Source organism: Aplysia californica, unplaced genomic scaffold (genome assembly GCF_000002075.1).
Source record: "Aplysia californica isolate F4 #8 unplaced genomic scaffold, AplCal3.0 scaffold00069, whole genome shotgun sequence".
In the NCBI taxonomy this organism is placed as follows: Eukaryota; Metazoa; Mollusca; class Gastropoda; order Aplysiida; family Aplysiidae; genus Aplysia; species Aplysia californica.
The window spans coordinates 655243-667286 of NW_004797339.1; the positions used below are offsets into that span (position 1 = coordinate 655243).

Genomic DNA, 12044 nt, shown 5'->3' on the forward strand with positions numbered 1-12044 from the left:
TGGGGGGGGGGTTGCTGATAAAAGTGAGCTTGGACAAGAGAATGTATTAGGAATACATAAATATGAAAAGTATTAGAGCGAGGAAAAATAATTTCTTCCCGGTGTTTTTAGAACGCTAACGAAAACCAGAAGATGTCTCAAGACGAGATCACTTTCCCTGGGTGGGGATAACAATGCCTTTCATCATTAAACACTCTTTTGTTGCTTTTCCTAAGACCCTTTGCCTGTTAAATAGAAGTGCTGTCAAATTTGAAACATTATGTGTGTATATGTTTGAATGCTGATTGATGGTAACCTCTAGTTATTGTCTTGCTGGCCCTTCGACACAGTTTAGACCATACAGTGGTATGGCTGTTCTGACCCTGGGTGTCAGGGCCAACTGCAGCGACGTTTATCCCAACAGAAAGACGGGGATATTCGGTAAAATAGCTTCCCCCTCGAAGAATTAAAACACTCTTTGACCTCTGGGTGCCAGGAGGAATCAACATACCTGGGTGGGGGCCGAATACGGTAGAATAGTGGCGTTGGTGAACTACAAGATTCTTAAACATGAAGTTTGGGGTTTTCGGTTTTCGAGGTTTCACGCATTATGTTGTGTCCTTGGTAAAGGCGATTTACATACATTGTCCTCACCTAACCCAGGTGTGAATAAGGACCCGGCCATAGAGAGTAGTAAATATCTTGTCATTATGGTAGTATTCTGGCGCTAGCAAAATGTCAGCTTGCACTGTATGCTTCCCATGGAGTTAAGATTGATCAGAATGGTATCAGATCTGCTGAGGAAATGATGTATACTGTAAAACGCCTAGAGATCGCGGTTGAGTGGGAATTTGCGCTATACAAATGCTATTTACTTATTATTCATGTGTATTATATATACCACACTCTTAATCTTGTTCTGTTAGTCAAACCCCTTTCTGTTCCATCTCTTTCTACAATGTAAATCTGCTAGTGAGATACAAATTTCCTATTTAAATATTAGGTAACGCCCGTCTGAATTAGAACTGGGTCATATTTACGTAAAACAATAAAAACGGCTAAACTATGAGTACTCATGTTCAAGAATACAGCGGTGGTGTTTATCGAATCAGGGTAGTCTGCGTCACAGCTCAGGATGACTTAGACAACGTTCTATTTCATAAATAGCTGCCAGCCCCAATGTGTTCGTCTGGTATATGACTGTTACAAAGTAATATTAAGTGTCTTCGTTGACCCAGTTGTTATAACAGGATTGCTTGCGTTTTAAGAGTGCCACTGGTCGATGCTATATTACTCCCTCTCTGTCTTTCCTTCCCCCTCCCTCTCTCTCTCTCTCTCTCTCTCTATCTATCTATCTATCTATCTATCTATCTATCTATCTATCTATCTATCTATCTATCTATCTATCTATCTGTCAGTCATAACACGGCACAAGCGCGTTTCCTGTAGTAATAACGACACCAATGAACAGTTACGATGATCTTTGAAGCCAGTACCTAGTAGACGTGGATTCCTACCTTACAATATTTATGACTGACGTTGATGGTTCTCAGAGACTACAGCTACGCAGTCGCTACGAGTTTAACTTTGTGCCACAGAGTAGCTGAGTAATAAAACCTCTCTAAAAGCAGGAAAAATGAGGTAATAACATTCGAAACAAGAGAAAGTCTTTGTCCCAACTGTCGAGGTTCTTTTCTCGTCTCAACACCTTTTATCTTAGGAACACCTTTGTCCGAAATGATATTTAGAACTTCCTGCACACGTTTCTTGAATAATAATGATCATCGCAATGAGACGTGACTAGAGAAGTAAAGGACTTTAGTCACTTTGAGGTCTCTTCGAGAAAAAATGAAAACTGGCCTTACGTATGATACACTACTGAGTTTGTGTAATTTGGGTCGTAACTCTGATTTAAAGCTTTCCAGTAATTTTCATTCAAATTCTGTGTTAAGCTCTTACCCTGACGCATGCCATCGTACAAAGAACTATCTCTAGTAAAATGTGGCAAGACCCTTTATTCTTTAGACTCTCTTATTAAAGGCCTCTCGTTCCGGTAAAGTAAACGCGAGGTTATGTTCTTTAAGGGACTCGCAACCATAAGGTTGTTGGTTCAAATTCTAACCCCGCCACGACGATGTGTCATTGGTTAAGACACTTAACATAAAGTTTGTATCATTTGAATCAGGAAATACATGATAACTGCCTGTAGCAGTGTGTATGATTTGTGTACAATTACAAAATGCGTTTTGGAATTATTTCTACTGGGTCCATCGAGCCGGGATCACATTTTCAAAAAGGGTTGTAGAGTAAGTGTAGAGATTCACTCTACTTTATGAGGATGATGATGATGATGATGATGATGATGATGATGATGATGATGATGATGATGATGATGATGATGATGATGATGATATAGTCGTTGTAATAAGATATTATATACACACGATTGTATATATATATATATATATATATATATATATATATATATAATTATATATATATATATTATATATGTATATATATATATATATATATATATATATATATATATATATATATATGTGTGTGTGTATATATATGATTAAAATATACCAAACCCAGCCTGAAACCACCTACGTGAATAACTCGGCGACACAAAAATGGCGTCCACCTGGATCCTCTGTTCGTGGCCTTCGTTGACGCGTCTGTTGTACTCCCCGAGCACCGCGTCCCAGTTCTCCGCCACGCCCAATCCTGCACTGCCAGAGGCAAAGCTGGGGAGATGATAATGAGAACGATGATGATGATGATGACGATGGACTACTACTACTACTACTACTACTACTATTACAACTACTACTAACACTACTACTACTACTACTACTGTTGCTGCTGCTGCTGCTGCTGCTGTTGTTATAACTACTGCTGCTGTTGCTGTTGCTGTTGCTGCAGTTGCTGTTGCTGCAGTTGCTGCTGCTGCAACTACTACTACTACTACTTCTACTACTACTACTACTACTGCTGCTGCTGCTGCTGCTGCTGCTGCTGCTGCTGCTGCTGCTGCTGCTGCTGCTGCTGCTGCTGCTGCTGCTGCCACAACCACTACTAAGCTATGGCTACTGCATTCTATTTTCATTCCTCTCTATGTACTTCACATTCTTTTTTTATTATTTCACTCTGTCTATCTCTCTCTCTTTCTCTCTATCTCTCTATCTCTCTCTATCTCTCTCTATCTCTCTCTATCTATCTATCTCTCTCTATGTATGTGTATATATACGTGTGTGTGAGTGTGTCTGAGTGTGTGTTTCTCTTTCTTTATTCATCTCTTTCATCAATCTTTATTATAAATCTCTTATCACTAATAATATACTTTTTTTAACCCTCTCTCACTCACTCCCTCGAGGACTATAATGATTATTATCTTTGTCTGCTCGAGTCTTTAACTCACTGGTAAGACCTACACTCACCAAAGTACTACAACATAATCATAGGAGGTCCGTGCGTACACAGCTATCACAGATATGTATACCGATGCTCATTCGCACGCACATACACGCACACACATAAACATACACACGCATTCACGCACACACACACGCACACACACACTCACACACACACACACACCCACACACACACACACACACACACACATCCACATTCACATACACTCACTGCACCCACAACACACACACACACACACACACACACACACACACACACACATAAACACACACACACATCCACATTCACACACACACACACACATACACACACACACACACACACACACACACACACACACACACATCCACATTCACATACACTCACTGCACCCACAACACACACACACACACACACACACACACGCACACACAGACATAGAGACACACACATCGACAGTTTCATATACACACAGACATACACACACACACACATACACACACATATACACACATACAAAGACGGAGACTTATACACACATGACTTAGTAGATGTCACACATGTATACGTGTGCGGGTACATAATTTCAATTTTTAGATTTAGTTTATACGGTTCGAGGTAAATGGTTTTCCTGTGAGCATACAGACTCAATGTGTGTTTGTGTCTCATCTTGGATTGCTTCGAGCCGCATCCCAGGACTAGCCTGGGTGATCTATGTATTACGTATCGCAACAAAAAGATGGAAATACTTTTTTCTCTTGCGTGGAATGCTAGTAGAAGCAAAACCAAACACAACATATCATTCGACTTTGGTCGATATTTCCATTTATGTATTTATTTATTTATTTATTTATTTATTTATTTATTTATTTATTTATTTATTAGATATTAACTTGCAGATAGACACATACTTTAAGGTATGGAATTTTTTTTTAAAAGGGGGAGGGGGGTTGGAATAGAAGTGGAGGGTGGCACATTCAACCTCAAAACCAATGTACTTGTAGGAACAAATGTGTCCTATTTTTCCTTCAGTGAATAAAATAAAAAGAGATCATGAAATTTTAATGATTCTAGTAAGTTTACTGAGACAACTTTTCCGATTTAGGAACAAACCAGTTTCATTAAAAACTATAAACCAATGTACAAAAGTTTTTAAAATGCACCGAAAATTGAGGTAGCCAATCCGGTACCGGTACTCATATTGAGGGTAATTTGCCTATACAAAAAAGAAAGAAGTTTCTTCAAATATCTAGATTCTAGATGCAATGTTTCACATCACATGATCGTCGGTCGTGGCAAGCTAGAAAATTATAAACGAGGGAGTGCGAAAAAAAAATCTGAACATTAATAAGAGGGGGGAGGTGGGGCGCTTATTCGATACCTTTTGAGTAGGGAGTAAATTAGAAGCTTGGACACTTACCCAACCCCTTCCCCTCCCCCATTGAGAATTCCAGACAGAGAGGAAATTTTCCAAGTAGTGAAAGAAAAAAAACAGAACGTTTTGGGATTCAAACCTTAGGCTTCCGATTGTTTCTTACGTCGGCAATCAACTGCATCACCAGCCACCCAGCTTTTAATTAATTGGCAATCCCATGAAATAGCAAAACGCCAAAATACGTAATCTCTCTTTCACCGACATTAACATTCATATAAAACTCTGTTTCTTTAGACTCAATTGGAAAGCAAAATTCTTCTCATTTCTTTGCCTCTTTTCCCTTCAACTTCAATCTCCTTTACTGGCAGGCAATCAGATTAGCTCTTCATTTTATGACCTTCGCCTATCATCGCTCGGCCGAGAGGCTGAAAAAGCAAAGTTTTTCTGCTCTCAGCCTAACTTATCTCAACTCTCCGACGTGTGAAAGCGATAGGGCGGGCAGTTGAGACAGTTCTGCTTTTAAAAAGAAGTGAATTCCAAATCAGAAAGGTCATTGAGTGTTGAACAGATAGACACAGACGCGCAGACACACAGAACCTGTAAAGGGATAGGTCAGATGTGGAAGCTGTACCAGTGATACAAACGCAACCACCTGTACCTGACAGCGGCATCTGGTACGTTAAAAACGAAAAGTTTAACTGGAACTAAGTTGGAACCATATTTCCTTCTTCTTTTCTTTTGTCTTTTTTCCCTTCTTTTGCCTCTCTTCTTTTCTTGTGTTTTGTTCTCCTTTTTTCTTTTCTTTTCTTTTTTGTTGTATTAATTCAGAGAAGTTGTAGCTTTGGCCCGCTGTGTTGAAGCAAATAATGTCTATGAGAGTGCCATCCAGCGAAAACGTGATTGGAGATTGTTTTACAGTTAATGACGTCGGTAGAGATAACTGTGACCTTATTAGACACAAAACAACAGTTGTTGTTGTTGTTTTTTCAGCATTTCTCTAAATTATGTCGTCTGTCTCATGCGAAAGCAAGAAGGTCAAGCTTGTCTCTGTACATCTTCAAAATTGTGACTTGATAAGGAAAGAAATGCCCTTGTGGAGTCTGTGGGCATGGTGTGGTCGGTAGAGCAATAGAGAAACCATAATAACGAACACACAATAAATGCTCAATAAAGTCTTTGCAGGATCTCGTCCGAGTCGTGCCAATGTCGTGACTACTATGGGCAGTGGCGTAATGGTGTAAAGAGCTATTTGCCTTTTATGCAAAGTAAAGTAAAAGAAAAGTTGTTCCCGCATCCGATCCGGACATTGGTGATTGCCTTGTTAGTGAGACAACTTCCTGGGCCTTCGGCCGGAAACAAGCGCACTAACCGCTTTGCCACCTCACAACTATGCAAACTAAGCGAATTTAAATCCCATGTGAGAAATAATTATTCTTTATGTGCGTCTCCGTATTTTGCTGGGATAAATCCTACACAGTCAGCACTGATCCCAACATGCAGGCTCCAAGCTATAATGTTACTACCGGAGCGTAAGTAATATGTCCAGCAAATTTCTACAAATAAAATAAGATGCCGGAATAGAGCAGTACTAGCTGAAATGCAAAGCCATCCATAGCTTTTCACAATTTAACCTTTTTCTTAATGCAAGTGTTTCACGCCGCCATAGACAAGGTTGAGATTATTTACAAAACCGAGAAACCCGATAATAAAAAAATTCTTCCTATTCGGGAACCGAACTCGGGTGTCATGTGCGACAGTGAGGCACCTAACCACTACACCACAGATTCTGGTCATTTTAACCCTGGACATTGCAAGGAATGGAATGGTATATTATTACAGCCTTTGCAATTGTATGTTCTAACATATTCCAAAACATCCTACTGACATTCAAACACATACTAGAAATCTCGATACATAATCCCAAACACCAGACGAGAACCTGTAATCAGCCTGCTTCGACGTAATGTCTAGTCATGTTCTATCATCACCTGCTATAGGGGAATCACGAGGGCCGCTGGAGGTAGAATCTGAATGGGCCTTAGTCGCATCAAGTATTCCTCCCACATAAGGTTTCAAGTACATTTTTTCAAAATGTGCAATCTTTATTGATAGAAGTTCAGAATATGAACGGTTCTTCAGAACATACGCTTCTCCTCTAACCTTCTCCTTGCTGCCAGGAAGCTCAGCCATAGTTGACTTGAGGGAAGGCCGCGCTACACTAAACTTTGACGGAAAGTCATCTTCATAAACTACCAGATCTGAGACAGGCATCAGCGACTATGGTTCTCCGACCATTTCTCGGCCTGGATGCTGTCAAAAACAATTATTATATTATCCTCGTGTTCCTCTGTCACCCACCTGTTCACATTTTCCAAATAAGTTTCTACCCCTGCCTCGTTTGCCCTCAATGTTTAAGTGAGAGTGAGAGCATGTCGATTCAAGTGTCCCAGAGACTGCGTTCGTCGCTTCCTAAGTGTTCTCATTAGTGAGCAGCCCTCATGGGCTTTTTTCAGTATTGCCTCTTTTGATTTCATTTCCTCTCGTAGTATTCTCAAAAGTTTTCTGAGAAACCACATTTCTGTTGTTTCTATTCGTTTTCGGGTCAAGTAGAAGCCACAATACATTGTCCTGTGGGCCTCTATTGGCCCGTGGGCCGCGAGTTTGAAACACCAAGTCCTAAAAGAAGAACAAGCACAACGGTAAAATAATCGACAATGTTCTATTTCCTTTTCAGAATGGAACCTGAACCTAATCAGTATTAACAAGGGAATAAATTATCATTACAATTGACATAAAAGTGAACTATTTCTGTCTTCGCTAGAAGCAATAGTTTGTCGGAGTTAGAATATTGAAAATTATCTAATTAGTCGCAGTGTGGAAAAACTATCAGTTCTAGTGTTTTCATATAACTCTGTATTACTAATAGCATATTTTCCTGAACACATTCTTCAAATACCCTTTGTTGCTCAGAATTTTGAAATGCTGTCTAGCCAGAAATAGACAATTTTTACACAAAAGGAATCCATCATGATTTAATAAGTCACTTGTCGTGACTTCTTCACCCTTTGCCTTAACCAGCCGTTTATTACATAAAATGGAGATGGAAATAAGAATTCTGTAGACTTGAACCGTAGTAAATTAGTTAGGGGAATAAAAAACCTCTTTGAGTAATGAACGCGGTAAAAAGCCAGAGATAATCGCTATTCATCTCACAGACTAAGGTCTTCAATAGCCTCCTACAAGAATTATGATGACGTCTTATTATACACAGATTTTTACCTACTTCCTTGTTTGTCTCCCTCTTCCTCTCTATCACCAGGCTTTTTGTTCACTTCTCTATCTCTCTCTATCTCTCTCTCTCTCTCTCTCTCCCCTCTCTCTCTCTCTCTCTCTCTCTCTCTCTCCCTCTCTCTTTCTCTCTCTCTCTTTCTCTCTCTCTCTCTCTCTCTTTCTCTCTCTCTCTCTTTCTCTCTTCTCTCTCTCTGTCTTTTTCCATCTCTATCTCCTCGCTCTCCTTCTCTCTTTTGTTCTCCATTTCGTTGACCTTTTCTCTCTTCCTCTCTCTCTTCATCTCCCTTATCCTCTGTTTCTCTCTTTCACAATCTCTCTATCTATCTATCTATCTATCTATCTATCTATCTATCTATCTATCCATCTATCTAATCTATCTATCTATCTATCTATCTATCTATCTATCTATCTCTCTCCCTCTCTCTCTCTCTCTCTCTCTCTCTCTCTCTCTCTCTCTCTCTCTCTTTCTCACTCGCTCATACTCTCTTTTTTCTGGCGCACATTGAGGGGTATCTAACAATCTGTCTATCAATTAGTTAGTATAATATTATATTCTATTTCTGTCCCTCTCTCTCTCTCCCACTCTCTCTCTCTCTCTCTCTCTCTCTCTCTCTCTCTTTCTCTGTCTCTCACTCTGTCTATCTTTCTCTCTCTCTCTCTCTCTCTCTCTCTCTCTCTCTCTCTCTCTCTCTCTCTTGCACTCTCTCTCTCTCTCTTGCTCTCTCTTTCATTCAGATCTCTCTTCGTGCGCCCGCGAGATTATGAGAGTATCTATCAGTGTATCTATCATCTTCCTTCTGCTCTCTCTCTCTCTCTCTCTCTCTCTCTCTCTCTCTCTCTCTCTCTCTCTCTTTCTCTCTCTACATTTAAACATGGGTTTATTTTTTTGCCTCTTTCATACTTTCACAAACATTTACAATCACGCCAAGCCATCCATCTATACTCTCGCCTATACAATATTTCGTTTACACACGCACGAACGGCAGATAGACAGACAGACAGACACGCAGATAGTCCGATTGACAAGTATAGTCGGACACGAGTACAAGTGGCTGAACCAGTACAAACGAACAAGCAAATAGATCGCAACCCTTGAATGTCTGCTCAGTGCCTAGTTTCGAGAAATTTGATGTGTAAAATTAGAATTTCATTACATGTCAAGCTTCTTCGAATGCAGTTCTTTGAATATCTTGATAACAACTCCAAATAGTGGTATGATTTGAAAGACCAGATAGAGCATGTATTGGTTTCTGACCCCATGGTCTTTGTAACTCAAAACGGCCAAAAAATGTTAGATAGAACTTTGTAGTTCTTATTGTGCGGTAACAAATTCGTAGCGCAAAGTATTTCCAAATATCTTTTTAACGGGTGAATCTATGTCACTCATACTTTGAAGCGCAGTTTGTATCAATTTTTTTTAACTTAATGATATTTTTCCACAACAATTAAGGCTAGGTTTAATAACTGTTTTTCATAAATGTATTTAAAAGACTAGATATCTCCTTCACGCTGAAAATTGAATTGTTCACAGCACTTCCGGCTCCTCACACACAGTTTGTATAAATATATATATATAAATATATATATATATATATATATATATATATATATATATATATATATATATATATATATATATATATATATATATATATATATGGCCTACGTCACTGCTCACCGATGACACTTTTTAGTGGCAAAACTCTAGTTACAAAAATAAATAATTCTATAGTGAAAACATTTTGCATTAAAAGTTCTTTTAAAACAGTGTTCAATTAAGATAATCTCGGAAAACCTTGTACACGCAGAGAGATCGGCATATAGGTGGGCGGACATATGATTCGAAACAACACATTATTTCCCTGTGTTGTTCTAAAATTCGTAAGAAGTGCTTTCACAGTAACAATTTTGAAATGCACGACCTATAAAAGACGACCTTTAAAAACAAGCTGGGAAAACTAAATCCGAAGAGGTGATAACCACTAAATGTTTGGGTTTCTTTAACTCCTTCAATACCAGGCATGTTTTATTATTTCACCATAGAAATCCTTTACTTTCGAGCGAGGCAATGAAGAGGTAAAAAGAAATTGTTCAACTCCTAGCACCAGGGTGGATTAAAACATGTTTACTGCTTCTACCTCCCCCTCCCCCTACCCCCACCAAAAAAATAACCCGAGACCAAAAAATAATAATTAAATCAACAAGTACGAAGTAACTGACCCTACATCTCACTGGAAATGCGTCACGTGAATCAATATGTCATTTCCGTGGACAGGAAAGTTAGGATGTTGGGTTAAAAAACGATAGGTGACACTGCTCTTTGTATTAGAGGTAATGTAGTACGACACTTACCCTTCAATACTAGAAATATATAAGGAACGTCTTGAAAAACAGAGCTGTTTTCCAAATCATGTTCATGTCTGCTCCGTTCAAGCGGTAAACAATGTATTAATTATTTACTTTGAGCTCTTGACTCTCATAACGTGAACTGTAAGTATACAACGCCGTACTTGAATTGAAGACATGCGAGCTTAAGCAATAAAATATAACAATAAAGATGATTTTGAACAAAATGTGCATGAATTTACTAATAAATATGCTTGATAAAAAAAACAAACGAAATAAAAGAAAACAAGCACATAAATGAATAAGTAACTTTTGTAATTACAAAAGATGTTTTGTTAAATGAGTCCTGGTTTACCATGTTTGGTGAGATTGCTTTGTCCCAAATTCGATTGTACTATAATTTTTAAAAATTAATAAATGCATTAAAAGTACAAATTCCCCCGCAACAGCAAGCTCTATCCGCTTTACAATCAATACAATTATCCCAGTAGACGTAACAGCGTTCTGAAACATTCTTAACTTCACGGGAAGTATACTCTGCAAGCAGCCCTTAAATGCGCTAAAACACTAACATACTGACTAGATCTTTCACTGTCTACGGCCAGGTAACCATGTACACTTGGGTAAAGTGAGGAAAATTGGTATTAAGTGCCTTTTCAAAGGACACAACGTCGGGCCTGAACCTGAACCTTACGCTTACGAGTCCGGTAGCCTAACCACTAAACTACTGACGCATAATAAAATACTCTACATGACAACACAATGTCTCTCATTCCAAATATTCAATATTTGAATCATTTGAATCGATACAACTGCCACTCCCTCATACGAATTGATCCGAGCAATCACGTACGTTTATGGCTTAAAATTTGGGAAAGTTAACCCTTGTCGCCGATTGCTATTTTCTTGTTATTTAGTGAGGGAGGGCGGAAAGAGTAGAAGAACAGAAGAGCACTTTCAGGGAACTTTCAAAGATTTCTAATTGGTAATTTTGTGGTTCCATTCTCCCAGCATGTGTATTTGATCTTCATTCCAAAACACAACTAAGTTTTCTCATTGAGATTATAAAAAGAGAGGCTGTTCTTTTAAGACGATCGTGATCATGTGTCAGGGTACTGATTGGTCTCTCTGTGTAAGTAACCGATATTCATTTTCTGAGCGTAAAGATGTCTGAAAAACAAGACATAGTACACCCTGTCCGCATGCAACACAAAACGGAAGGAAAGATATGAAAAGTAGTAAAAGGTCAGCAGGAAATTGTTTCCGTTTTCCTCTGTTGAACGTTTCAGTGAGGGAGACAAGGGTAAGACCTTTGTTCTCTTGATGTTTTTTTTTCTTTCAGAAAAAGGAAGGGGGCTTTTTTCAATTTGACACAGTCTATTTTTGTATTTCAGAACACAAGTATGACGTTCTTTCAGTCTGCAACAGTCGGTTACAAAGGAAAGTGTGAAGTCATGGATGGAAGATCTGCTTGGTAACGAGATAGTATTTTTACCTGAGCAAACCTGATTAGACATCGGCCTAATCGAAGTTCAAGTGCTAATTCATGGGGTAATAATACGATGATAGTAATGTCAATTATTATTATTATTATTATTATTATTATTATTATTATTATTATTATTATTAT

At 38.7% G+C, this 12044-nt stretch overlaps 1 protein-coding gene across 2 annotated transcripts in view; it reads right to left on the reverse strand.

The window, feature by feature from the left end:
• The window catches only part of LOC101852309 (tryptase beta-2), a 31332-nt gene that overhangs the window by 11006 nt on the left and 8282 nt on the right, over positions 1–12044 (reverse strand). For both annotated transcript variants that reach the window (XM_005093763.3, XM_005093762.3), the window contains exon 3: positions 2596–2732. In XM_005093763.3, the coding sequence (XP_005093820.1) occupies positions 2596–2732 (137 nt within the window). The remainder of the gene's footprint in view (positions 1–2595; positions 2733–12044) is intronic.